At 52.8% G+C, this 26,838-nt stretch overlaps 1 protein-coding gene and 1 long non-coding RNA gene across 2 annotated transcripts in view; one reads left to right on the top strand and one right to left on the bottom strand.

The window, feature by feature from the left end:
- The window catches only part of CCDC197 (coiled-coil domain containing 197), a 22,394-nt gene extending 3,583 nt beyond the window's left edge, over positions 1-18,811 (bottom strand). Inside the window, exons 1-8 of the mRNA XM_005562084.4 lie at positions 18,702-18,811; positions 10,085-10,201; positions 9,521-9,609; positions 8,586-8,822; positions 7,165-7,247; positions 5,475-5,653; positions 3,258-3,395; positions 307-423 (exon numbers count right to left, since the gene is read on the bottom strand). Coding sequence (XP_005562141.3) covers positions 307-423; positions 3,258-3,395; positions 5,475-5,653; positions 7,165-7,247; positions 8,586-8,689 — 621 coding nt within the window. The 5' untranslated portion in view covers positions 8,690-8,822; positions 9,521-9,609; positions 10,085-10,201; positions 18,702-18,811. The remainder of the gene's footprint in view (positions 1-306; positions 424-3,257; positions 3,396-5,474; positions 5,654-7,164; positions 7,248-8,585; positions 8,823-9,520; positions 9,610-10,084; positions 10,202-18,701) is intronic.
- On the top strand, positions 18,187-26,838 carry LOC135972043 (uncharacterized). Its single transcript, XR_010588612.2, has 3 exons — positions 18,187-18,421; positions 22,225-22,349; positions 22,491-26,838. It is a non-coding gene; the product is annotated as an uncharacterized lncRNA (long non-coding RNA).

Raw genomic sequence — 26,838 nt, 5'->3', positions numbered from 1 at the left:
TGATGGGTATATACTGTGTGTGTGTGTGTGTGTGTGATGTGTCAGAGTGGAGCTACATATAAAGACCAGGTGGGAAGTTCCTCTATGCACCCTCTACACTGACCCTTCACCTAGTGGGTGCTCAGGTTTGTTGGGAGACTAATAGAGACCGTAGGACCTTCTGCACCAGGCACCCATGTAGCTATGGAAAGAAGAGCTGATGGGGGGCTAAACACAAATGCAGCCTGAGCTACGGAGCAGGACTAGCTCAAGTTGGAGGCTTGCCTTGGGCCATCAGGAGCCCCGCGGCCATCTGTCTATCCTTACCTTAATCAGATTGAGCTTGGAGAAGAGATCCATGCTCTTGGGCATGCTGTGGGCAGAGGGGCAGCACTGCCGGGCCATGTTGGTGATGGTCATTTGCATGTAGCTGAGCAGCTGATCCTGCAAGAAAGAGAAGGAGGAGGCGGCTCAGGCTGTCTCCCAGCATCCCCTGCCCCTGCCCCAGCCCCAGCTCACTCCAGCCAGCAAAATGTCGTGGACAGAGCTGGGACGCCGGGAGTGTCCTCATCATGGTCTGTATTCCTCTCCTGCGGGGCTTGGTTGAGTTCCTCCCCACCTCAGAGCCTCAGCATCCTCCCCTGCAAAGAGGGAGGTTGGACTAACTCCTTTCAGAAGGGTTTCCTGGCTGGAGGCATCAGGGTCCACACCTCGTTAGAATCTGAGGACTGGGAAGGGGCATGGAGTGGGGTCCTGGACTTCAGACCTCCAGGATCCTGGTCTGCTGCAGCAGCTTAGAGAGAAAGACCTCAAAGGGGCTCTGTAGACTGTGACCCCCCCCCCAGCTCCCTCCCTAAGCCCCTTGCCTTGGAAGCCTCGTCTTCAAACTCAGAACCCCCAAGGCCCAGTCAGTCTGGACCTGAGCAGGCCTCACACTCACTCCATGACCTCATCCTGTGCAGAGAAGGTGTGCCCAGTGCAGCCCTGTGCCCAAGCCATGGTCCCAAGTGTCCTCCCGCAGCCCCTGAGGTCAGAAGAACATAGACTATTGCCTCCGTTTATGGTGAGGAACCGGGGTCCAGCGGTGACCAGACCACATTCCCAAGGCCAGCAAGGGGCAGTGCAAGAGCTGAATTCTGGAATCCCTGGAATTCATGGCCATGGACTTTGGCCATGACTTGTTCTTTCTGAGCCTCATTTTTCTCATTTGTAAAATGAGTGTGAGTAAAATTCACCAATATTCAAGAACACCTACTCCAGGTCAGACTCTGTGCTAAGCACTGCCTGGAATGATCAGAGACACACCAGGGTTGCTGAAGACAGTGCATAATAACCACTCACTTAAATGCCATTATTTTATTATTAACCACAAACATTATACAAGGACTAAGTGCTCGGCACAACACAAGCCCTGGGACTGGGCCAGTGGATCCCGGCTCCGGTTCTTGGCAGAGCTCGGTCCTGAAGTATCTGTGGCCTCAGTTTTCCCATCTGTAAAGTAACATTTGACCCCTCTAAGAGAGGTCCTTCGAAAGTAAACTGCCACCAAGGAGAAGTAAGTGGTGCAGGTACGTCTGTGTGTGTGTCTGTCTCTATGTTTATCTCTGCGTATGTCCGTGTGTCTGTACATGTGTGTGTGTCTGTGTGTGTGTCTGGCTGTGTCAGTGTTTCTGTGTGTCTGTGTGTGTCTGGCTGTGTCTGTCTCTGTGCATTTGTGTGTATGTGTCTGGCTGTGTGTGTTTGTCTATATGTCTGGTTGTGTCTGTGTCTGTGTGTCTGTCTGGCTGTGTGTGTGTCTGTGTGTGTGTGTGTGTCTGTGTCTGGCTCTGTGTGTGTGTGTCTGTGTCTGTGTGTGTCTGTGTGTCTGTGTGTCTCTGTGTCTGGCTCTGTGTGTGTATGTGTCTGTGTGTGTGTGTGTGTGTGTGTCTGTGTGTGTATGTGTCTGTGTGTGTGTGTGTGTGTGTGTCTGTGTGTGTGTGTGTGTGTGTGTCTGTGTCTGTGTGTGTCTGTGTGTCTGTGTGTCTCTGTGTCTGGCTCTGTGTGTGTATGTGTCTGTGTGTGTGTGTGTGTGTGTGTCTGTGTGTGTATGTGTCTGTGTGTGTGTGTCTGTGTGTGTGTGTCTGTGTGTGTATGTGTCTGTGTGTGTGTGTCTGTGTTTGTGTGTGTCTGTGTGTGTGTGTCTGTGTGTGTGTCTGTGTGTGTGTGTCTGTGTTTGTGTGTGTCTGTGTGTGTGTGTCTGTGTGTGTGTTTGTGTGTGTCTGTGTGTATGTGTCTGTGTGTGTGTGTCTCTGTGTCTGGCTGTGTGTGTGTCTGTGTGTGTCTGGCTCTGTGTGAGTGTGTCTGTGTGCGTGTATGTGTCTGTATGTGTCTGTGTCTGTGTTTGTGTGTGTGTGTGTGTGTGTCTGTGTGTGTGTGTGTGTGTCTGTGTGTGTGTCTGTGTCTGTGTGTCTCTGTGTCTGGCTCTGTGTGTGTGTGTCTGTGTGTGTGTGTGTGTGTGTGTCTGTGTGTGTGTGTCTGTGTGTGTGTGTGTGTGTGTGTGTGTGTGTGTCTGTGTCTGGCTCTGTGTGTGTGTGTCTGTGTGTGTGTGTGTGTCTGTGTGTGTGTGTGTCTGTGTGTGTGTCTGTGTGTGTGTGTGTCTGTGTCTGTGTGTGTGTATGTGTCTGTGTGTGTGTGTGTGTGTCTGTGTGTGTGTCTGTGTGTGTGTCTGTGTGTGTGTCTGTGTGTGTGTGTCTGTGTCTGTGTGTGTGTGTCTGTGTGTGTGTGTGTGTGTGTCTGTGTGTGTGTGTGTGTCTGTGTCTGTGTCTGTGTGTGTATGTGTCTGTGTGTGTGTGTCTGTGTGTCTCTGTGTCTGGCTCTGTGTGAGTGTGTCTGTGTGCGTGTCTGTGTGTGTGTGTGTGTCTGTGTCTGTGTGTGTGTATGTGTCTGTGTGTGTGTGTGTGTGTGTCTGTGTGTGTGTGTGTGTATGTGTCTGTGTCTGTGTGTGTATGTGTCTGTGTGTGTGTGTCTGTGTGTCTCTGTGTCTGGCTCTGTGTGAGTGTGTCTGTGTGCGTGTGTGTGTCTGTATGTGTCTGTGTCTGTGTGTGTGTGTGTCTGTGTGTGTGTCTGTGTGTGTATATGTCTGTGTGTGTGTGTCTGTGTGTCTCTGTGTCTGGCTCTGTGTGTGTGTGTCTGTGTGTGTGTGTGTGTGTGTGTGTGTGTGTGTTGGGAGTGATGACGGAGGCATCAGCTTCCCCCTCCCCACCCCTAGCCCCACCCCCAGGCTGAAAGACTGGACTCACACTATAGCTGCTGCTGGTGTGTGTGTTTGCGTCGAAGTCAATGTCCTTCTGGAAAGTGATGCTGTGCTCCAGCTTCCACCACTGCTCCTGCTTGCGGTGACACTTCTTCTGCAGCTGATATAGCCGGATCTTGAGGCTCTGACGCAGAGGGAATGGGTCATCTTGGTACAACAAACCCTCCAAGGCATGTGCCCTGGTCTGAGTCCCCAGGGTAGTATGTGCAATGACAGGATAGGAGGAAGGAACACTTCTGGGTGGCTGGGGCCATTCAAGGCACCAGAGATGCAGAAAAGGGCATGTCCAGGCTGGTGGAGTTTACCCGAGCCCCAGTTCCTGATGATTTTATAAAGGGGAGTTCCCCTACACAAGTTATCTTGCCTGCCACCAGGTAAGACATGCCTTTGCTCCTCCTTCAACTTCCACCGTGATTGTCAGGCCACCCCAACAATGTGGAAGTGTGAATCCATTAAACCTCTTTTTCTTTATAATTTTTTTTTTTTTTTTGAGACAGAGTCTCACTCTTTTTGCCCAGGCTGGAGTGCAGTGGTGCAATCTTGGCTCACTGTGACCTCCGCCTCCTGGGTTCAAGTGATTCTCCTGCTTCAACCTCCCAATTAGCTGGGGTTATAGGCACGCACCACCATGCCTGGCTAATTTTTGTATTTTTAGTAGAGATGGGGTTTCAGCATGTTGGCCGGGCTGATCTTGAACTGCTGACCTCAAGTGATCTGCCTGCCTCGGCCTCCCAAAGTGCTGAGATTACAGGCATGAGCCACTATGCCTGGCCCTCTTTTTCTTAAAAATTACCCAGTCTCAGGTGTTTCTTTATTAGCAGCATGAGAAGGAACTAACATATGCTCCCAGCCAGGCCCTGTGGGATAGGAATTTGAAAGATACAGAACAGGCTGGGTGTGGTGGCACACGCCTGTAATCCCAGCTACGCAGGAGGCAGTGGCAGGAGAAACGCTTGAGGCTGGGAGGCGGAGGCTGCAGTGAGCTGAGATCACGCCACTACACTCCAGCCTGGGTGACAGAGTGAGACTCTGTCTCCCAAAAAAAGGAAAGAAAGAAGGAAAGGAAGAGAGAGAGAAAGAGAGAAAGAAAGAGAAAAAAAGAAAGAAGGAAGGAAGGAAGGAAGGAAGGAAGGAAAAGAAAGAAAGAAAGAGAGAAAGAGAGAAAGAGAGAGAGAAAGAGAGAAAGAGAGAGAGAAACAGAGAAAGAAAGAAAGAAAGAAAGAAAGAAAGAAAGAAAGAAAGAAAGAAAGAAAGAAAGAAAGAAAGAAAGAAAGAAAGAAAGAAAGAAAGAAAGAAAGAAAGAAAGAAAGAAAGAGAAAGAAAGAAAGAGACGCAGGACATACCTCCGTGGCCCCACTTCTCTGAGGCTTACTTTTCTCCGAAAATGGGAAGAATAGCATGGCTGGACTTGCCTTTCTCTAGTCCCAGCCTTTGGAATAGCAGCACCTACCTGGAGGTGCTCACGTGAGATTTAAGTGAGATAAAGCACGTAAAGTGCTTCACGCAGTGCCCAGCCCATCAATGAATTCTCCAAACAAATGGTACAAAGTGGTGCAGGCTTGCAACGCTGCCACTAGGGGGCAGATGCTCTCTCCAAACACCACGCAGTAGCCCTTTGCAGTGAACCAAGCAGCCCGTCATCATTCCTCTGGGATCCCTAAGTCCCCGGTCCCCGTGGCTGCACGAATCTTCATGATGCCACGCCTTTGTTAGGGCAGGCTCTTCCACCTGGAGTGCCCATCCCTCCCAGCGGAAGTCCTAATTATTATGAGATAACCACAAAGGAAGGGGAGAGAAATGATGTCTCTGGCACTGACTTTGAGGCAGTTTGTGTTGGTGCCTCGCAAGGACCCTAGCAGCTAGAATGTGTTGCCCCCATTTGACAGACGCAGAAACTAAGGCTCAGAGAGGGTACAAACTAGTCATACAGCTAGTGGGTGGCTGAATTGGGAGCTGAGACCCAGTCCCTCTGCATCCAGGACACACGGCTTTTTTACCACGCAGAACAACTTTTAGGCACGAGCTGAGCCTCAGGCAGCAGAGCGGGGAGGAAGGGGATACAGAAGGCGGCTCAGGAGCGAGAGCCCCACCCAGGGCCCTCCAGCATTATGCCACGGCACCCTCCAGGTGCGCAGGAAAGGGGGCCCCACGCCCCCAGCTCCCTGGGCCACCGGGAATGGAACAGACTTCAGGCAGCTGTTACCGCCATGAGAGCCCTGTGACCCTCCTCTAGAGACTCCAGGCTCCGGTGGACGGCCTGGCTCATCTGGGAGAATGCCTCGAGGCGCTTCTGCGTGTCCTGGCTGGCTGTGAAGAGCTTCCCGTAGTGCTTCACCATGGCCTCCACCAGAGCCTCCTCCGGCTCCTCCCATCCCGTGCAGCCTATGGAGACAGCGCCATGGCAGGATGGGTGGGTGCCCCTGCAATGGGCCATGCCAACAAGGTGGCCAGGAATTCCGTCTGGGACCACAAAGTTGAGAGGTGCAGGACAGTCCATGCCAGGCTGACCCCAAGACAGTAGGATGGTCCCGCAGCTCTCCAGGCTTGCCATCCATGCGCGCACCCCCACTCCCCACCCCCCAACCCCCCGCCCCACCACCTCCACTTCAAAGGAAGCCTCAACCTTGGAAAGTTCAGCCAGAGACTGAGACAGGGATTCTGGATCGAGACTACCGAGCGAGGCAGGAGACTGCCCTCAAGGAGATGTTGCTGCTTGGGGGAGCCTGAGAAGGGGATAGGAATTGTTCCTGTCCTGGGTGAGCAAGTACCAAGTCCTGATGGTTATGCATTTTGGATGAGTTGAACAGGCAAAACTGCTGAATTTGGAAGGTCCCAAACCACGAGCAGCACTGGGTGCTGGGTCTGCCGCAAGCCCCTCGCTTGACCTGCAGCCCTGACTCCTCCTTGGCTCACTACTCAGTATATATCCCCAGCCTCCCAGCCACATCTCCCAGCAGCCCAGAGCTCACCACCCCCAAACCCACCTGGCAGCCCTGTGGCTGCTGCCTACGTTTGTGTCCCTCCCTCTGCCTGCAGGGTCATTCTCCCTTGCTACACCCATTTGAGCCCCATGAAAGGTCACCTCCTCCGTGAAGCCTTCCCTGACCTCCAAGGCAGAGGTTTTGGAGTTTCCATAACTCCTCTCATTCTAGCACTTAGTACAGTGGCTATGAAGTCAGATGGACCAGAGTCTGAGCCCAGCACCACCACTTCCTGACTGGGCGACCCTGGGCAAGTTCATTACCCTCTCTGGGCCTGAGTAACACAGTACTGCAAAGCTCATAGGAGGGGTATAAAAAGATTTACTAAAAAGCTTAGCACAGGGCACATATTTAATAAATGGTAATAATTATGTATTATTGATGGTGTTGAAATAATAATGATGACAATAAATATGTGTGACTCCCCTTCCCTTTTCTAATGAGTTTTCAGCACTCATAAAACAACACACGAAACCTCATCTCAGATGTCCTTATACTCTTAGTTAATAATAGCAAAACAAAAACACAAATCCAAAGACAAACAAAATAATAATAATAATGGCCAATGTTTACCAGGTACTAGCTATATGCGGGGCCCTGTGCTATGCTTATAAAGGATGACTTCATCTAGTCCACATAACTATTGCTCTTCCCATTGTACAGATAAGAAAATCAAGGCCTTGAGAACTTGCCAGAGGCCACACTGTTAACGACAGTGGAGCCAGGGTTGGGACCAAGCAGTCAGACTCGGCTGCCTGCACCCTTCCCCACCACTGTGGGGTTGGCCTTTGTGGGTTCCCATTCTGTAGATGGGCAGCTCGCAGCCCCATGAGGCCACACACTGTGTGACAGTCCTGCAGCCAGGAGGCGGCTGCGGAGAGAAAGAGCTTTCCGAGGAAGCTGCGTACATACCCTCGGGGATTTTCTCAAGGACCTTAATCAGATAGTCTTCAAAAAGCTTGTGCTTCTCCACTTCTCTCTTGAGCTTCTTCTGCCTGTAGAGCCAGATGCAAGAACATGGCCTGGAGGCTCCCAGGTCATAGGACCCCCTATGAACAAACCTGGGCCACCCTCTGTGATCTCCTGCTTGGACCTGCCCTGGGCTGGCCACGTACCACTTTATCAGTTGGCCATAGACTTAGGAGTCTCTCCACCTTCATTTCATTGCTGAGCAAACTGAGCCACAAGCAGGTCAAATAAATGCCCACAGCAGCATCTCCTAGGCAGCGAAGAAGGTGCCTAGACTTGAAGGCCAAGTCTTTCTGGCCAGAGTCTACGATGCCTCCTCTGGAGGCTGTGCAGGTGCCTCCCATCTCGGGAGACAGGCCAGCACCTACTAGCTGGTGATGTTGGACCAAGTGCTTCACCTCTTTGTGCCTGGGTAGCCCATCTACAGCAGGGGTGATGTGAGCTGCTGACCAGGGTCATGCGTGCGGCGCCAAGTGTATTGGGAGCGTTCCATCAGAGGTGGGTTCCCCACCAATCCTGGAGGGGAGAGGGCCACTTGCTATTGCCTGGCCATACTTGACTCTTCGGGGAATCCCTAAGCAAGTCTCCAACAGGTCACCTGTTCTGGACCCAGCCAAGGTCAGCAGTCAAGCGCAGAGACCAGAGCAGGGCGTGGCCTGGCCAGCTGGCTGAGCTCCCAACCCATTCTCTGGCTATCCAACAGGGGCTGTGCTGGGGGTCTCTGAGTGGCCCAGGGCAAGCCACTCTGCCTCTGTGGGCCCCCCTTTCTCATCCATATGGTTCTGAAAAGTGCAGAACAATATCATCCTTCCCACAGATACCACATGGGACCTTGTGAGCCATGACGGTGCTAAACCTTATTGGAATCAGGAAGCCCTCAAAATCTGTTGGAATGGTTGGCCCTTCATAAAACTTTGCAGAGACACGTCCTTTTGCATCTAATTCAGGTTTTTGTGTGTAGTCTGAAATTTCATCTCCCCAACCTCCCATCCTCATGGGGTGAGGACCCAGGGTCCCCGCTAAGAGTCAAGGCAGCAATCTTGTAGACTGGCCTTAGAGGGGCCGAGTGGACAGGTGCAGACGGATAGTTACCCACAGTCCTCCTTCCTGATGTAGAGGCCCAGCCAGCAGAGGGCCCAGGACTGGCCCAAGATCTGAGGCCAAAGGGCAATAGCCACACCTCTTCTCTCTCCCATCACAGCTGTCGCCCAGCCCTGCCCCGTCCATTTGCTTCCAGACCACACTGCCCTCTTCATCCACCCCCTGTCCTGGCCTCCTCAGGGACATGTTTGCTCAGTCCAGCCACTTAGCCCACCAGGAAGGCACTGGGGCTGGGGCTGGGGCAGGGCTGGCACAATGCGTACTTAGCCTGGAGCTGGTAGAGTTCCTGCCACAGCCCTTGAAGATCCTCTTCCTTGTCACCAGGATTGCTTGGGCCAGCTCTCTGGCCTGTGTCCATGGCTGCCATCACCCCACTGCCACAAGCCACGCAGGAGGACAGGAGCCACGTGAGCCAGGCAGGATGAAGACAGACCAAAAAGGAACAGTCACAACTGCAGCTTCCTCTTCGGATCCTCGGAAGCCAGGGTTAGCATCCCCACCTCACAGAAAAGGAGACAGAGGTTCAGAGAGGGGCTATGACCAGTTCAAGGTCATCTGGCAGGACTGGATGAGGACCCAGGGCTCATTAAATCCCAAGTCCAAGGTCTTCGGGCTGCATCCCCAGCTCTGGAGAGGTTAAGGGTGCCATTCTGTAGGGGCCTTGTTTCCCTTGCAGCCCTATAACTGGTACAGCCCCATCACCCCCAAGTCTTCAGTTCCTGGCCACCAAGATGCCTGGGAACTTTCAATAAGTGCTGGCTTCCAACAAATTCTGGAAGGAGTCATAGGGTCAGAGCCTGAGCTGGTTCGGAAAACAGCCTGCTTAGGGCAGCTTCATTATCATCTCTGCCCACCCACCCCCATCCACGCATTTATTCACTTAACCAACATTACATGCTCTGAGCTCGTACAGTGCTTGCAGAACTACAGTGGAGACTAAGCAGAGATGCTTCGAACAAGCTCATGGTCAAGCTGGAAAGATGGTCTAGCTACAAGTAGCTTCAACACAGCCTTGCAAACAGTTCCTGGGCCACTCGCCCAAGGCTGGTACGAAAGCATGACCCTCATTGGTCAACTGCTGAACCAGCCCAGTGCGTTGAGGAGAGAAGGTGAGGGGCTACAAAGTCAACCTTTCTAGGCCTAAGCATCAAACACAGGTAGACAGGCACTATAGGAGGAAGGGGCCTAGCTGACTCACCTACAGCTCCAGGAGCACAAAGCCACAGCCAGGCTGTGACATCACAATGCTGGCTTCTGTCCTCATGATGTGTCCATTGCAGGTTCCACCTGTGGAGGGCCAGATTCTCCATGGTCCTAAAACCTCCCACCCCCACCGCCCAGTCCCGTTCCCAAGAAGATGGGGAGGAAGGGCATTGGCAAACCCATGGGAAACTTGGGCTATTTTTGTCCTTTCTATCCAGGCTGGTCTGCTTTATGGGCTGCCCAATTCCCATTGGCCTGTCCTGGGACTCTCCCTCGACCCCATCCCACCTGAGTTTGGTGGCTGCAGCTCAGGCATTTCCCCATCAGCCACCCGAGGCTCAGCCCCCCAAGGCTCAGCCCCACCCATGGCTCAGGACCAGGGCTGGCTCCGTGCAGGGGGTGGGAGCAAGCTGAAGGACCCACGTCTGGGAACTGCCCCTGCCTATGGCTTGGCCCTGAACCTCCTGTTGGAGCTACTGGACCTGTGCCACCAGGGACGGTGGGGTGGAGAGGGCTGGGCCTCATGCCCACCCTGACATCCCACCCCCACCACACTCACCACCATGCTGGCTGGCCTGGCCTTCCCTCTCAAAGGCTTCCATTGGCTCAGAGCTGGGTCACCTCAGATGACTCCTGGGAAGTCACAGCTCAGTGTGGGCTCCACTTGGGAGGAATGCTGTGGGTAAGAAAGGTCCCCAGAGAGGGTGAAGGAGGTAGGAGCCAGGGCAGGGCCTGAGCTGGAGAAGGGGCCAGGAATGAGGGAGGGGCTGGGGTCCATTCGGGGGCAGAGCAAGGGCTGGGGTTTCAGGTCTGTGGCTGGAGTTGGGGCAAGGCTGGAGCAAGATCTGGATCAAAGGCTGGGGCTGGGGCCAGGGTCGGGGCTGGGCTGGGGGCAGGAGCAGGGATTTGGACTCATCCCCTTCACGACCCCTCACCAGCAGGCAGTGAGATCAGCCCCTGCCAGCTCAGGAGTCCCTGACAGGTGCCCGGGGCTACCTCCCCATGGTCCTAGAGCCCCTTGCTTATATGCTGAGCACCGACTGAGAATGAAGGTGAAGGGTCCTGGCTCTGGCCTTGGGTTCAGACTCAGAAGGGAGGTGGATGCAGGTGTGGGCGGCATGGATGCAGAGGGAGAGGAGCTCAGGGGCTGGGGTTGCCCAGAGAAGGAGTCGGCCCAGTTCGAGGAGGAGTGGGGGAGTCCCCCAGAATCGGCAGTGTCCGAGGTGTTTCACGAGGATGAGAATGAGAGGAGAAGGTGGGAAGGGCATTCTGGCAGAAGGAATGGCAGGGACAAAGGTTCAGAGGCACAGAATAGCTTACACAGCCTGTGCGAACCGTAGGCAGAGCCTTCAAAGCAGAAGGGGGCTATCAGGGTGGGAGTGGTTTGGACCGTGGCTGGTGAAGGTGTTGGCAGGAGCCAAAGGGTATCAGCCAGCAGCAGAGACTGCCTGGGTTACTCTGGGCAAGGAGGGATGCACAGGAGGCTGTAGGCAGGCACAGAATCAGAAGAAATGCTGAAAATCCAGCTGCAAATCCAGAGAGGACAGCGGCCCAGGGCAGCCCTGGAGATCCACGCAGCAGGAACTCAGGGAGGCGCTCCCAGAATGAATCCTTCCCAACCCCTTTTCATCATCTCCTCCGTTCTCAAGAATCAAGAGAGGGTGCCCAATTGGCTGAGCCTGGGCCATGTGCCCACCCCTTGGCTTGACTGACACTCATATCCTAAGAGCCTGCCGTGGGGCCCAGAAGTTTCCCAATGCAAACCCTGGCGCTGTTCCCAGGGAATCAGGACAGCTGAGCAACAGAACCCACAGGTGCTCCTCCGTGGAGGCTCAGGGACAACTGGGCTGCATCCCCAGCTCTGGAGAGGTTGAGGGTACCACTCTGTAGGGGCCTTGTTTTGCTTGCAACCCTATAACTGGTACAGCCCCATCACCCCCAAGTCTTCAGTTCCTGGCCACCAAGATGCCTGGGAACTTTCAACAAGTGCTGGCTTCTAACAAATTCTGGAAAGAGTCACAGGGTCAGAGCCGGAGCTGGTTCAGAAAGCAGCCTGCTTAAGGAGGAGGCAGCTTCTTCACCATCTCTGCCCACTCAGAAATGTTCAGAGCATTTCTGAGCATGCTCTCTGGCTCAGAGTAGGGGTGAGGCCGGCTGCGTGGCAGCGGGAGTGACTCATGTTTGTGTGGCACAGGTCTAAGCACTTCCATGCCGGGGTTCATTCATCTTCATGACACACTGAGGTCAAAGCTATTATTTCACAGAGGGCAACACTGAGGCCCAGAGAGGCTAAGTAACTTGCCCAAAATCTCACTGTTAGAAAATAGTTCCGATATTAATCCAGAAAGTCAAGATCCAGAACCATCTGGGAGGTTGAGTTGTTAGGACCTTGAAGCTGATTGATAGGGGATCCTACAGCAGGAGGCTGTTCTTGGGAAAGACTCCATTAGCACCTCTGGGTATGGGACCTTCACTGGGGACAGGCAGACCACTGACCCTCCTCTGGCCAGAAGCAGATGCTGGAGAAGGCGTGCCAGACCCTCGTCCCTTCCCACGCTCAAACATTCCAGGACTTTACTTCCCAGAAGTTAAAGTCTGTAAACCACTTGACCCCATACAGCCATAGGTGTGGGGGGGGGGGAAGGTAGGTTTAGAGTGGGGATGGTGGCACTATTTGCTTTTCAGTGACAATTGCATTTTTGGCCTGAAGTGTCCCATAGGTGCTGAGAGAGCACAATAGACAAGGCTGGCAGAGGCTGCGGCTCCTTGGGAGACGTTTCTCCCGCTCAGGCCCCTAGAGAGTGACTGTCACAAGCACCAGGAATTGAGTCCTGTCACGGATTCACCACTGCCTGACTCTTTACTGGGAGTCTCTCGTTTCATTCTCGGAACAGTCCTCTAGGGTGGTGGTAGCACTGCTCCGTTTTGCAGACGAGAAAACTGAGTCTATGAGGCGAAGTAACTTGCCCAAGGGTACACAGTTAACACAAGGTAACAGGGCTGGCTACACAGTTTGTGGGGCTCAGTACAAAATGAAAACGCTGGGCTTCTTGCTCAAAAATTATTAAGAATTTCAAGATGCAATAGCAGAAGATAAAGCCAAATGTGGACTCTTGTGAGTACAGATCCTGCATAACTGCATACGCCCCTCACTGGGATTTGGACCCAGGTCCAGGGATTCTAGACCTAGTTATTCTCCATTCTGCTCCTTAAAACCCACCAGCCTGCCTCAGACGCCTCTTCACCACCCTGGTTCTTCCTCTTCTTCCTTGCCCTTCCCCAGCCTCACCCAACCAGCAGACCCCACCCTTCCCTAATTAGGGGAAGACTCAAGCACTTACATGGAGGTGAAAGGAACTTAAGAAAAGAAATGATCAAGGCAGAGAGACAGGAGCTGCCATGGTTACACAGCGGTGAGGGCACAGGTCTCCCAACTCTCAGACTAGCCTCTACCCAGGGCCTTGGGCAAGAGAAATCCAAGGCAAGTCTGTCTGTTACAGACAGCTGGGAATCTTGGGAGCTGAGAACCTGCTTCAAGGACAAAACTGCAATTAAATGGCAATAGAACCCCTTTTCTTTTCTTTTCTTTTTTTTTTTTTTTTTGAGACGGAGTCTCGCTCTGTCACCCAGGCTGGAGTGCAGTGGCCGGATCTCAGCTCACTGCAAGCTCCACCTCCCGGGTTTATGCCATTCTCCTGCCTCAGCCTCCTGAGTAGCTGGGACTACAGGCGCCCGCCACCACACCCAGCTAGTTTTTTGTATTTTTTGTAGAGATGGGGTTTCTCCGTGTTAGCCAGGATGGTCTCCATCTCCTGACCTCGTGATCTGCCCGTCTCGGCCCCTCAAAGTGCTGGGATTACAGGCTTGAGCCACCGCGCCCGGCCAGAACCCCTTTTCAAAAACCTTAACAAGGACTCCTGGGGCTGGAATCTGCCACCAGGCTTGGGTCACCAGGCACAGCAGAAGGAAGGGCCTGATCAGGCCTTCTGCAGAATTCACCCCATCTGGTCTACAACCCCAAATGCCCCCAGACAGGGCCAAGGCCAGCCCTTCCTCAGCCACTGACGCTCAGGATGCAGAGTGGGGCTGTGGGTTGAGGCAGGGCTACCAGCTGTGTGGCCTCAGGAAAAGCACTGACCTCTCTGAGCTTCAGTTTCCTGAAAGGTAAAGTATGGGTAATAGCACCTAGGGATTAAATGAGATAATCCATGTAGAACACTTAGCATCTTCTCGTTTTTGTGAAATTAACCCAAGTGTGCATAGGAGGAAGTCTAGAAAGATATAAATGAACATTTTATGTCTTAGGGGCAGGGAAAAGGGGCAAGTTTTAAACTAGCACAACTCTTTAAGAGAGTTCTGACCCTTTAGGAAAGCAAGCAGCCCAGAGCTGACCCGTCGTAGGGATTCGATGGACGTTAGTTTTGTTTCCTGCCCATCTCTTCTCTTTCCGTCCAGAGGATCACAATGGCCTGATCTCCTAACACAAGAGCACAGGAACTTCGACAGAGGTTGCTGGGGTTGGCTGGCAAAGGTGGCTCTGGTGGGAAGGGGTGAGAGGGTGCAAGGAAGACAAACTTGGCCTGTTGATTAGGCCAGAATTTTACTAAGAGCTGGCACGACATAACTCCTCCCCCATTGAGACAGAATCTCAGCAGTCTACCTCTGTCCCCTCCTTCCATTTCTGGCACAAGAGGTAAACCCAGGGCATCCTGGGCCCAGGAAGCTGTGCTGGGGCCCCGCCTCCTCTGAGGCCCCCAGCCTGGCCCAGCACCCACTTCCCTGCGCCCCTAACCTCATCTTTGCTCTGCACCAGGAAAAGCTCCAGGTCCCAGAGCTGGGGAATCACCCAAGCAGGTCCTAGGACACTGCGAGGCTGTCTCCAGCTCAGTACTCCCAAGACAGGGCCTTCCCGTGGGAGAGGACGGAGGCTCTGGTCATGGTCCCAGGGGCCACAGTGGAGATCTGGGCCTTCCGGTGTCTATGATACTGACATCCTGCCACCCCTCACCTCCATAGAGTAGCTCTTAGGAGACGCCCTCCCAAGAGGCAGTGTGGGAAGGGGCTGCTCTGACCAGAGGGAGCCAGGGCTGAGGGGCAATCATCAGCTGTTTTCTCTCGTCCCAGAACCGCCACCTTCCTAGGAAGAATCACTGAGGTGTGACCACAGAATGAGTTTACGGACCCTGCAGGCCTGGGTTCAAGTCATGCCCCTCCATGCCACCTTGTCACCTCCTGCTATGAACCTCTTGGTTGAGGTTGGCCCGGCAAGGCTGTTAACTCTGCCTCCAAAATCTTTGGAATCTCCTCACTTCTCTTCACTGGCCCACGCTTGTTCCACCTGGAGCAAGCACTGCCTTTCCCTGCTGTTCTCTCTGCTCCTATCCCCTGCAGGCTACTCTCCACCTGGCAGCCAGAGAGAGCTCGTCTTAAAGCAAAAACCAGATCTCCCCCATTTCCCTGCCAAAACCAGTGATGTTCAGGTCAACAGTGAGTGGGAGAAAAGCCAAGATTTATGGCATCCATCAATTTCTGTAGTGTCAATCCTCCCGCCATGGCCGATTTCAAGCTACTAATAATTTAACAACCGGTTTGCAAAATGCCTGAAGACTTAACAGTGGCTCTTATGAGCTGGTCTGAGCTGGCTGCAGCACACCACCACTTTAAAAAGTGACAGATGAAGTTCACGTCCTGGCTGACGAGGCTCCAAATGCTCTGGCTCCCCCTTGCCCATTCTTCTCCCAGTGGCTTTTCTGTTCTTCCTGGCCGAGGGCCGTTGCACCTGTGCTTCCCTCGGCCTGGAGCACAAGTCTCTAAACTCTTTATAGTCCTCTCTCCCTCTGGTCTTCCAGATCCCAGCTCAGAACCCACCTCCTCAGAGTGGCCTTCCCTGACCATCTCAGGTCCCCCGACCCACCTTACTCCGGGTGACCTCACCCCTGTGTGGCTCTATTTTAGCACTCCTTACTGTGGATTTTCTCCCTCCTCACTGGAATGTGATCTCCATGAGGTCAAGGACTGGGACCAAATTGTCCCTGCTTGAGTATCAGTGTCTAGAAGGATAGTACTGGACACACAGCAGGCGCTCAATAGATGTATGCATAGAAACAGAGCTTTGGAGATGCACGGCTTTGGGTTTGAGTCACAACTCTCCCACCAACCACCTATGTAACTGTCATGAATCACTCAATCTCTTTGAGCCTCTGTTTCCTCATCTGTAAGTGGGGGACAACAACAGTGCCTGTGTGATGGAGCTGTGAGGACCTGATGATGACACAGGTAAGGCACTCAGCACAGTGTCTGTCCTACCAGGACCTCAGTCAATGAGAACGGCCTCTTCACTTCCTATATTCAGTGATGGGCAGCTCATCCCCTCCCAAGGGAGCCTCCTCATCCACCTCTGGGTCACTGTGACCACTAGAACATCTGCCCTTTCTTGTGTTGAATGCAAATAAGTCTCTTCCAGTGTCCCCTGCCTCAGTCCTAGTTTAACAACTTCCCACACGGCAAGTGTCTTGCTATTAAAACCACTTTCTTAATGTTGGCATGAAGGTTGATGGAATCGTGTTTCAGGATGAAAGGAACACTAAGGGCAGGTCAGGCATCCCTTGGCAGCTCTCATCAGTCATGAGCTATCTGGCCTTGGGCAAGTGCCTCACCCTCACCCAGCCTCAGTTTCTTCCTCCATGAAATGAGATTAGCAATAGTACCTACCTCCTTGGGCTGCTGTGGAGATGAAATTAGCTGGTGTACATAAAGCACTCAGCATCTAGCTCAAAGAAAGTGCTCAAAAGACGTCACTATTGTCACTATTACCATGCCTGGTGCAGGCCCACAGCCAGATCTAGTGTCTGTGGCCTTTTTCTGCCCCAAAGGCCAGGCCTCTCCTGAATGTTCTCCAGCCAAGCTGGAGAAAGAGCCAGTTCTGACTCACCCACCTCAATCTGCACCCCGATCTGTCAGAGCTGCCCCCTCACAGTCCACAAGAGGGTGACTCGGAGCTTCCAAAATCTCCCATGGGACTACCTGACCCTGGGCAGTCATTCTATCTACTGGGCTTGGAAGGAGATGCCCCCAGCTCCTGGAAAATAAGCTGGCCTGGAGTGGGAACTAAGAGTGGCTCAGTCCACTCCGTGCTGGGGTGGCTTCTGCCAGCTCCCTGGGTGGCCTAGACCAGCCCTCTTTCTTATCTTTTTTTGATGGATTCCTGATGTTCTTAAAAATGCTGATAGTGGCCGGGCACGGTGGCTCAAGCCTGTAATCCCAGCACTTTGGGAGGCCGAGATGGGTGGATCACGAGGTCAAGAGATCGAGACCATCCTGGCTAATACGGTGAAACCCCGTCTCTACTAAAAAAATACAAAAAACTAGCCAGGCGAGGTGGCGGGCGCCTGTAGTCCCAGCTACTCGGGAGGCTGAGGCAGGAGAATGGTGTAAACCCAAGAGGCGGAGCTTGCAGTGAGCTGAGATCCGGCCACTGCGCTCCAGCCTGGCCGACAGAGCAAGACTCCGTCTCAAAAAAAAAAAAAAAAAAAAAAATGCTGATGGTGGTAGGAGAACACGGCTGAGGAGATCACGTAGGAGCTGAAGTGAGGAAGGAGGAGGACCAGGAGAGTGGTATTCCGAAAGCCGAGAAGGAAACAGACCGGAGAGTGTCCAGGAAAGAAACAGATCTAAGATGCCACCAGGATTCCCCTGAGTCCCTGGGGCTGTGAATGTGGTGAACAGTCACATCTATGATCATGTCACCTTTCATGGCAATGGGGATTTTGTAGATGTTGTTTACCAATCAATTGACTTTGAACTAGGAAGATTGCCTATGGGTCTAACTGATTACACAAGCCCTTTAAAAGCAGAGTATTTTCTCTGTGGCTGGTAGAAGAGGAAGTCAGAGATTGGGTGGGTGGGAGGGATTCAATGGGAACAGAGAACAGAGGTTCTCATTGCTGAGATGGCAGGGGTCATAGGGCAAAGAACGGAGAAGCTACTAGGAGCTAAGAACAGGTCCCCACCAGCAGTCAGAAAGGAAACAGGGACCTCAGGCCCATTCCCATTCCCTCCTCCTATCCCATCTCCCACCCCCTCTCCCATCCCCTATCCCACCCCCTCTCCTATCCCCTCCTCCTAACCCCTCTCCCATCTCCTCCTCCCATCCCCTCCTCCCATCCTCTCCTCCCATCTCCTCCTCCCATCTACTCTCCTCATCCCCTCCTCCCATCCCCTCCTCCCTTTCCCTCCTTCCATCCTTTCCTCCAACCCTCTCCTCCTATCCCCTCTTCCCATTCCCTCCTCCCTTTCCCTCCTTCCATCCTTTCCTCCAACCCTCTCCTCCTATCCCCTCTTCCCATTCCCTCCTCCCATCCCCTCCTTCCATCCTCTCCTCCCATCTCCTCCTCCCATCTACTCTTCTCATCCCCTTCTCCCATCCCCTCCTCCTTTTCCCTCCTCCCATCCCCTCCTCCCATCCTCTCCTCCCATCTCCTCCTCCCAACTACTCTTCTCATCCCCTCCTCCCATCCCCTCCTCCCTTTCCCTCCTCTCCTGTCGGGCCCCACCCCTCCTCTCACTCCTCCTTCCAGATGCCCCCACCCCCCTACTGTTTCTGCCTGGCCCCTCCCCTCCCCCACTCCCTCCTTTCCACCTCCCTCCCACTCTGTCCTCCCTGAGGCTGTACCTCCTGTGGGTAGGAAGTGTATATTGCAGGAGCTGACACTGCTTCTGGCACTTAGCAGGGTTCGTGGCATTTAATTTGTGCCTTGAAGATAAAAATAATAATAGTTCCACTTATTGGGCACTCGCCTCCTGCAGCCCCTGTCACGGACTTGCTGGAGTGTTACCTCTTTGAAGCCTCACTGCTGCCTGTGAGGAAGCTGCTGCTGTCCTGACTCCTGCGTCACAGGTGAGGACCTGGGGCTGCCCGCCTCCAGAGAGTGGAGGGAAGAGGGAGGGAGCCAGGCTGCTGGACCAGCGCCCACACCAACCCCACGCCAGCCGCTCCCAGGGCCCACACGGCCCAAGGGAAAGGGCATTCCAAGCCCAAAAGGGTTCAACAGGCCAGACACGGATGGACAGACGGTGGGGCAGAGGGAGAGCCATGAGGAAGAGGAGGCTGTGCAAGTCGTCTGGGCTGACCACAGAGGCCACAGAGGCCCTACCAAGATCTGGCAAAATGCAGTCACCTGTAGCCTGCTTTCATTCTCTCCAGGCCAGCCTTTCCCAAAACGCGATGCAGCAGCCCTCGGGTTGAACAGAAAACAGACCTCTGGGCACTGCAGCCTGGAGATCATCTGAAGGCCTCTGCAGTCCTTTCCTGGGACATGTGGCACAGCAGACATTTGATCCCACTGGGCCAGGCAATGCTGTTAAATATAAAGCCAGAGCCCCTGAGGGCAGGGCAAAGACAGAGAGGCCAGCTGGACCGCCAGGAGGGCTATGGGCAGGCCATGCACCAGCATCCAGTCAGCACTCGTCCCAGGAGCCCGGGGCTGGCAAGTGCCCTGTGGGCTGCAGGGCACCCTTGGGGCACAGCCCTGGCTGTTGATGTGACTGCCCAGGTCACACGCTCTTCAGGAGCCAGGCCAAGAGCTATGACAGTGCAGTTTGGAGGGGATGTGGCCGGCTTCAGTGGCACCAGGAAAGGTGGGAAGTAAGGGAGAAAGGGCAAGGAAAGAGAAAAATCTGGACCCTGCATTAACGGGCTGAACCTAGAAACATGTTTTGAAGTCTCTGTGCTTCCATCTCCTTAGCTGTGAAGTGGAGATGGCCACTTTGGACCATGAGAAATATCAATATCAAATGCCCTTTCTTTTCATGCCCTCACCTTCTTCACCCAGTGTCAGCTCATACCAGGGGGCCCTGAGCTTCCTGGAAGGTCACCTTACCGGGTGTGTACAAGACCATGCATGTGCACGAGTGTGTATGAGAGTACCTGTGTGCACAAAGATTGGCAGCAAACATGTATGTTAATTGAATTCTTTTTTTTTTTTTTTTTTGAGACAGGGTCTCGCTCTGTTGCCCAGGCTGGAGTGCAGTGGCACAATTTCAGCTCACTGCAACCTCCACCTCCTGAGCTCAAGTGATCCTCCCACCTCAGCCTCCTGAGTAGCTGGGACTACAGGTACACGCCACCATGCCTAGCTAATTTTTGTATTTTTTGTAGAGATGGAGTTTCACCAGGTTGCTCAGGCTGGTCTCAAACTCTGTCTGCCTCGGCCTCCCAAAGTGCTGGGATTATAGATGTGAGCCACCAGGCCCAGAGGCTGAATTTTATCCAACAACCAATTATTTTGAAATGATATGGGACAGGAAGTTGCATCCCAGGATTCACAAACTCTTCCAAAATAATTATCCCATTTTTTATTTCTGTTTTTGAAAATATTTAGGTACACTTGATTTAAATTACAACTGACTTATGGTTAGAATTTTTGTTCTCAGAGAAAAAAGATTGGTAGATGCAGCAACTTCCAGTTGCTCATCTGGTGTCAGAGGCACTCAGAGGGTGGAAGGGCTTGTATTCCTACAAGCTCCACAGTGCACTCCCTTCCTCCATTTCTCAGGGATCTGCAGAGGGGAAAGGTTTGCATAGGGTCAGAACTTTCCAGAAGGGTGAAGAGCAGCACACTGGTGGTTAGGCTCAAGTTCTTTCCAATGTGTGAGGTGCCTCACATGCCTGCAGAGTTGTTAGTTTACACATCTCACATGTGCTCATACGTCCACACACTGGGGCATCCACACACGCACCTGCACATATCTGCACCAAGAAAGAGATGGAGTGCTGTATTTGTAGAAAACAGGAGACTTCAACAGGTACTTAACATTTTTATAAGACTAGTTTGGCTGGGTGTGGTGGCTCACGTCTGTAATCTCAGCACTTTGGGAGGCTGAGGCGGGCAGATTACCTGAGGTCCGGTGTTTGAGACCACCCTGGCCAAGATGGTGAAATCCTGTCTCTACTAAAAATACAAAATTTAGCTGGGTGTGGTGGCAGATGTCTGTAATCCCAGATACTCAGGAGGCTGAGGCAGGAGAATCGCTTGAACCTGGGAGGCAGAGGTTGCATTGAGCCAAGATCGCACCACTGCACTTCAGCCTGGGCAACAGAGCAAGATTCTGTCTCAAAAAAAAGACTACTTCATTTGTCCACTGTTGTACTAACTCTTCACTTAAATAGTGTAAACTATGTGTGTGTGGTGTGCTGTCAGCTAAGCACCATCTGTGTGTGTGTGTGTGTGTGTGTGTGTGTGTGTGTGTGTGTCTGAATGCACCAGCTACAAGCAGGGCTGAGACTTGCCTAGGACTCCCCTTTCCTGCTTGAAGGAGGACCCCAACCTGCACGTGGTCACTATGGCTGTTCTTTCTGTGCTGCTCAAACCACAGCCACATGTTCCCCTGCTGGTGGCCTTCAGAGCTGGTTTACGAGCCCCATTCAGTGAATCATCCCATTATATAACAGTCACAAGGCGCTGGAAATCCGCTCAGTTCTCCTGGTGGCAGCTATTCCCGAAATCCAAAGCTGCCTCTTTGTCAGCTTGGCCCAGGCCCCGTTCCACTCCCTAAGAGCCACTTCCCACTGCCCCTGCTCTTCAGCCAGGCTTCCTCCCCATGGCACTGTGGACGTTTGGGCCCTAATTCTATGGGGTGGTGGGGGGGGACAGGCATGGGTTCTGCCTGGTGCATTGCAGGATGTTTAGCAGCATCCCTGGCCTCTGCCCACTAGATGCCAAGAACATCCTCCCCTTTCCCCCAAGTTGTGGCAACCCAAAATGTCTTCAGGAATTGTCCCCAGTTAAGAACCACTGTCTCCAGCTGACCACCATCCCCTCTGTCTCCGTCAGCAAGTTTAAGCTAATAACAACCTCTAACATTTCTAAGTCTTTATTCTAAGGGATATATACATATACGAATATGAACATACATATATGGATGTATACATATATGAATACTATATATAAATTATATATAACTTGTATTGTATACTATGTACATATTACATTAATATATACACATATTGTATATATATGAGTGTATACATATACAATACACATACACATATATATACACAGAATGTTTGGGGGTACTATGTCATAAAATCTTTGCAAACTTCCTGTGAGCTATGGATATTATTCTCCTCCTCCCTGCAATGTGTATCAGGAAACCAAGGCAGAGAAGTTAAGTAGGCTCTCTAAGGTCACACAGCTAGCAAGCGGTTGCGCTGGCAGATGACTCCAGAGTCTAGGCTCTCAGCCACTGGGTTCTGAAGAGGGATCTGGGGCAGTCACATTACCAGCGCGTCTGTGCTGGGAGTGGCCCTCAGTCTGATCTCCTGTGGCTGGGAACAATGAGGCACAATGATATTGACACCCGAGTTGCCTGGGCTTGAAGCCCCTGGCTGCTTCCTGAGGTTTGTGATCCATTGCAAACCACAGCCTCCTCACCCCTAGGCATTTCTGGGAGTCTCCAGGAGGTAGCAGGCATCTTGAATGTGCCCATGAGGAAGTCCAGCCTGCCATCTGGGCTCAACCTTCTCCAGTGTGGTGAGGTTCCTGCCAATGTGCCCCACAACCTGAATGGAAGGTCTATGGCCTGATGAGATTATCATGGGAGGAAGCTATGGAAAAGCTTCCAGACTTCCAGAAACCCATGGCTCCTACAAAGGCTTGACAAGCCCCTCTTGTTCTCCAGACTCGCTTCCCTTTTCCTCAGGAAAACAATGTTGGAACATGAACTGCAAGGAGCTCCCAGATCTGACATTCCTGGCTGTTCTGATCTTTCGGTCCTCTGCAGGATGGAGGCTGCGTGGCTGGAGATCCCACCGTCACTGAGTTCAGGCAAGTCCCATGGGGCCTCAGCTCCTCATCCGTAACATCAGGATGATAAAGCCTCCCTCACAGGATGGCTGTGCAAGTGCCCAGATCCCAGGAGAGGGCTGGTAAATGGGCGTTCCCTGCCCCATCCCTTCCTACCTGCAGGGAAAAGGAGAAGTGGCCCAGCTGCAGGTCATCAGGACCCTTGACCCAACCCTGCATCCCAGCCCTGCCTCACACCCAGAATGCCAGCCTTCCTCACCAAGGGTCTGGCTGACACCTCTGCGATGCTCACCACTGGTCACTTGGGATTCCCCGGTGATATGGTTTGGCTGTGTCCCCACCCAACTCTCATCTTTAATTGTAGTTCCCATAATCCCCAGGTGTCTTGGGAGGGACGGCGTGGAGATAATTGACTCATGGAGCAGCTTCCTCTGTCCTGTTCTCGTGATAGTGAGTTAGTTCTCACGAGATTTGATTGTTTTATAAAGGGCTTCTTTCTTCACTGGGCACTCATTCTCTCTCCTGCCATCATGTGAAGAGGGTCTTTTCTTCTCCTTCACCTTCCATCATGATTGTAAGATTCCTGAGGTCTCCCCAGCCATGCAGAACTGTGAGTCAATTAAACCTCTTTCCTTTATAAATTACCCAGTCAGGTATTCCTTCACAGAAGCGTGAGAATACACTAGTACACCTGGGGACTAGTACACCAAGGGTGAAAGGCGAAGCTGAGAGCAGTTACCTTCCAGCTGGAGGCACCCCCCACCCCCAACACAGGTGCCAAATGGGTAACAGCTGCCTGTCTGGAGCAGGTGAATCATTTTGCTCCCTGCGAGCTCAGGCTCCAGAATGGCTGAGCCAGGGACTATGTCCATGAGGCACCCTCCTTCCCATCTGCCAATCACAGTTGGTGCTGGAGGAGACTGGTCTGACCTCAGCTCTGCCCACATGGCCCGGAGCTGTTGCATCCAGCAGGATGTGTAGGGTCCGACCCAGCCACAGAGCATCCCAGGAGGCTAGGCTGCTGCACTCTAGCCTCCTGTGGGAGAGGCCTTTCCCCCCAGCCAAAGGGCAGCAGAGAGCTCCAGCTCATGGAAAACCTGTTCCCAGCAGCTAACTTGGGCCTGTGGGCCACTCAGGGTTTAATTTTGTCTGTGAGTTCCCAAGGGTGATTCAGGCAGGATGAGATTGAGCCCTGGAGGGGACCAAGTGACTTGGCTTGACAATAGAGCCAGTGGCCTCCAGGAGAGTGCAGCTCAAGTCCTGAAGACGGCAGGTGGGGAGGAAGAGGTATGATTAGTGGGTATCTACTGCTGAGTCCTGGGATCTCATTTAATCCCCTAACAACCATGGGAGACAGTCATCACTCCCCTAGTTTCAGAAGAGGAAGCTGAATCCAGAGAGTTGCAGGGCTGCAGCTGGGGACACACAGCATTCAAGGAACGGACCGGGATCATCTGACTCCGGTGCCCGGGCTGGAAACTGGATGGGGTGGTGCTAACGCGGATTGCACATGGGTGGCGTCTTCAATAAGGAAGACACCGTCTGCACGGGATTCGCCAAGTACGTCCCCAAGCGGGAAGCCCAGGACCAGGGAGGCACTCCCACCAGGGCCAAGGTATTCACGAGAGACAGTCCTGGGCTTCGCAGGCCAGGGCTTCTGCTGTGGAGGGGTCCTTACCAAGGGCTGAAATGGGCAGGGATAGTGACTAAATCAGACAACTTACCAGTCAAGAATGGCTGGAGATTTGTACGAGCGGCTGGGGTTTACAGCAGAGGCTTGCAAGGAAGGCTGAGGTCATAGCTCTGCCCATTCTTTCTGTCCCACTCTTCTGTCTTGGCTACTCTCGTCTGAAGGAAACCCCCAGCCAGCTGCAAACAGCCCAATGTCCTGCAATGGACTTTGCTCCTCAGATCTGCTAACTTGGGTGACACCCTTATGAAATCCTGTTGGTGCCCCCCTCTACATGCATGTGGGTGTTGGAGAGAACAGGGCCAGGGTTAGGCCTGGTGGGGCCCGGGCACAGCAGGAGACACAGGAGGGGAGGCCTCCGATGCCACCCTGAGCCAACTGCAGGCAGCCCTTTGCCGGTCCCTAGGGGACATTGCTGGATAATGGAGCCTCACCCTAGTGGTGTCTCCCTACATGTAGAGTGCCATAGGCTGGGAGGCTGCCCTGCCCCTTCTCTCCCATCAGAGGCATATGGGTTCTTCCCTTGCTCTGCTCCCGATAAATGGGGAACACTGTCTTCTCTCCCTGGGACCTGGCTTGGCCCTCTGAACTGGGAGGTAAGCTGGGGGCTGGTTCCTGATTGCTCCAGAGCAAAGGCCCATTTTGAAGAAGGAAGAGAGGACGTCTCACTCTTTCCCTGGATCCTCTCCTCCCCTTCCATGGACACTCCTTTCTCCCTCCTAGGACTTGGGGCCTTTGTCTGGCTTTCCCCATGCCTTGCTGTCTGCCTCTGCCCATCCCCCTTCAGAACACTGCCCAGGGTGAGGATCAGACTCTTGTCTGTCCATCTTCATCTTGGTTATTTGAAACCCAAATAAACCGATAGCAAGAGGCAGCCAGGGCTGGGAGCCAGGACGCCAGGACCGCAGGGGTGCTTATTTTAGCGGATGATGTTCCATTGCTGGGTTGGAGTCCGCCCAGGACTTGGCACTGACTCACAGCTCAGCTCCCAGGGGCTCTTGGCTGGCTCTTCCTCCACCACTGTTTCCTTCCCTCCTTCTGGAAGAGGTGTCACTGTCATAGAAACATATGCTGGTCTTGGTTCCCCCTAGACCCGACTGGGTATGGGGCCCTGCAAATGGCCCCTCCAATACATACACGCACCCCTTTATTCCTGGGCATTCAGGCTGAAATAAACAGAGAGGGATGTCTGGAAGGGAGAGACATAAAGTGTATGTGTGTGTCTTTGTAGCCACCAGCCAGGCTCGGGCTGGCAGGCAGAACCAAGGCTCTTCCCAATTCTGCCCCAGGGGCCATGGGCTTGAGTGTGAGCACACATGTCCAAGAGTTAAGGGAATGAGCATCTTTTATGTGCCAGGCACTGCTATAGGCACCGACACACAGCAGTGAACAGAAGGACCAAGTATTCTAGATGGGAGAAACAGGCAACACACATATGGGAGATAAACATAGGATAGGTCAGCAGGGAGGATAATGCCGGGTGAGGGGGTAGAGTAAGGGAGGGCAGGTTCTATTTAGGCTTGGGAGAGTGAAACCCACATTGGTGCCAGGTGTGAGTCCTGGGGCTTTCCTGTGGTGGCCACATTCTTCTTCCCACTCCCTTGCAGGTTGATCAGTTGCATAGTTTCTGCCTCTGCATTTTTATTTCTATTCCCTTTTTTTCCCCACAAAAACCCTCCCTGGAGGGCTGTTCCCAGGGTGGCCTGTGAGGCTTGTGCAAAGTTAGGGACCCCAAAAAGGCTCCAGAGATCACTGAGGTCAGGGCTGCTCGAATGCTCACTGTAATTTGTCATCAGGGGCGTGCAGATTAAAACTGCAACAAGATGCCACGGATGCCCATCAAAATAGATAATATGAAAAAAGATGGAGGTTGGGTGTGGTGGCTCATGCCTGTAATCCCAGCACTTTGGGAGGCTGAGGTGTGCAGATCACCTGAGCTCAGGAGTTCAAGACCGGCCTCGCCAACATGGTGAAACCCTGTCTCTAATAAAAATACAAAAAAATTAGCCGGGTGTGGTGGTGGGCACCTGTAATCCTAGCTACTTGGGAGGTCGAGGCAAGAGAATCGCTTGAACCCGGAAGGCAGAGGTTGCAGTGAGCCAAGATCTCACCACTGCACTTCAGCCTGGGCCACAGAGCAGGACTCCATCTAAAAAAACAAAAAAAAGGAATCTACCAATTGTTGGTAAGGATATGGAGTGACCAGAACTCTTATGCATGGCTGATGGGAGTGCAAAATGACACAACTTTGGAAAGCCATGTGACAGTTTCACTCAAGTTGAACGAAGGCCTAAACTCTGACCCAGTGATCCCCATCCTAAGTGTATACCCAAGAGAAAGGAGTATGAATATTTACCAAAAGACATGTACTAGAATATTCATAGCTACACTCTTCATCATCGCCCAAAGCTGGGAACCACACAGATGTCCATCAACGGTAGAATGAATAAACTGTGATATACTCAGCATGGAATACTACATAGCAATTAAAATAACAATCTACAATTCCATGAAACAATATGGGCAGATCTCGCAATGTGTTGTTAAATGAAAGGAGACACAGTGATTTCATTCACATGAAGTTCAAAGGAACCTGTCCTGCTAGCAGTCAGGAGAGTGGTCACCCCTGGCAGGAGGTGGTGGGTGGTGGGGTAGAGGCTGGGGCTTGTGGGGAAGGGGAGCTCTTGGGGTGCTTGTAATATTCTACTTTTGATTCCGATGTTGGGTGTGTCCAGTCTGTGAAAATGTACTGGGCTGTACACTTGTGAAAGTTGTACTTTTTTGTGGGTATATTGAACTTTAATAAAAAGTTTTTAAAAA

The sequence above is a fragment of the Macaca fascicularis genome, chromosome 7 (assembly GCF_037993035.2).
Source record: "Macaca fascicularis isolate 582-1 chromosome 7, T2T-MFA8v1.1".
NCBI lineage: Eukaryota > Metazoa > Chordata > Mammalia > Primates > Cercopithecidae > Macaca > Macaca fascicularis.
The sequence above is the reverse complement of the archived record's forward strand: the minus strand, read 5'-3'. Positions and strand labels throughout refer to the sequence as shown.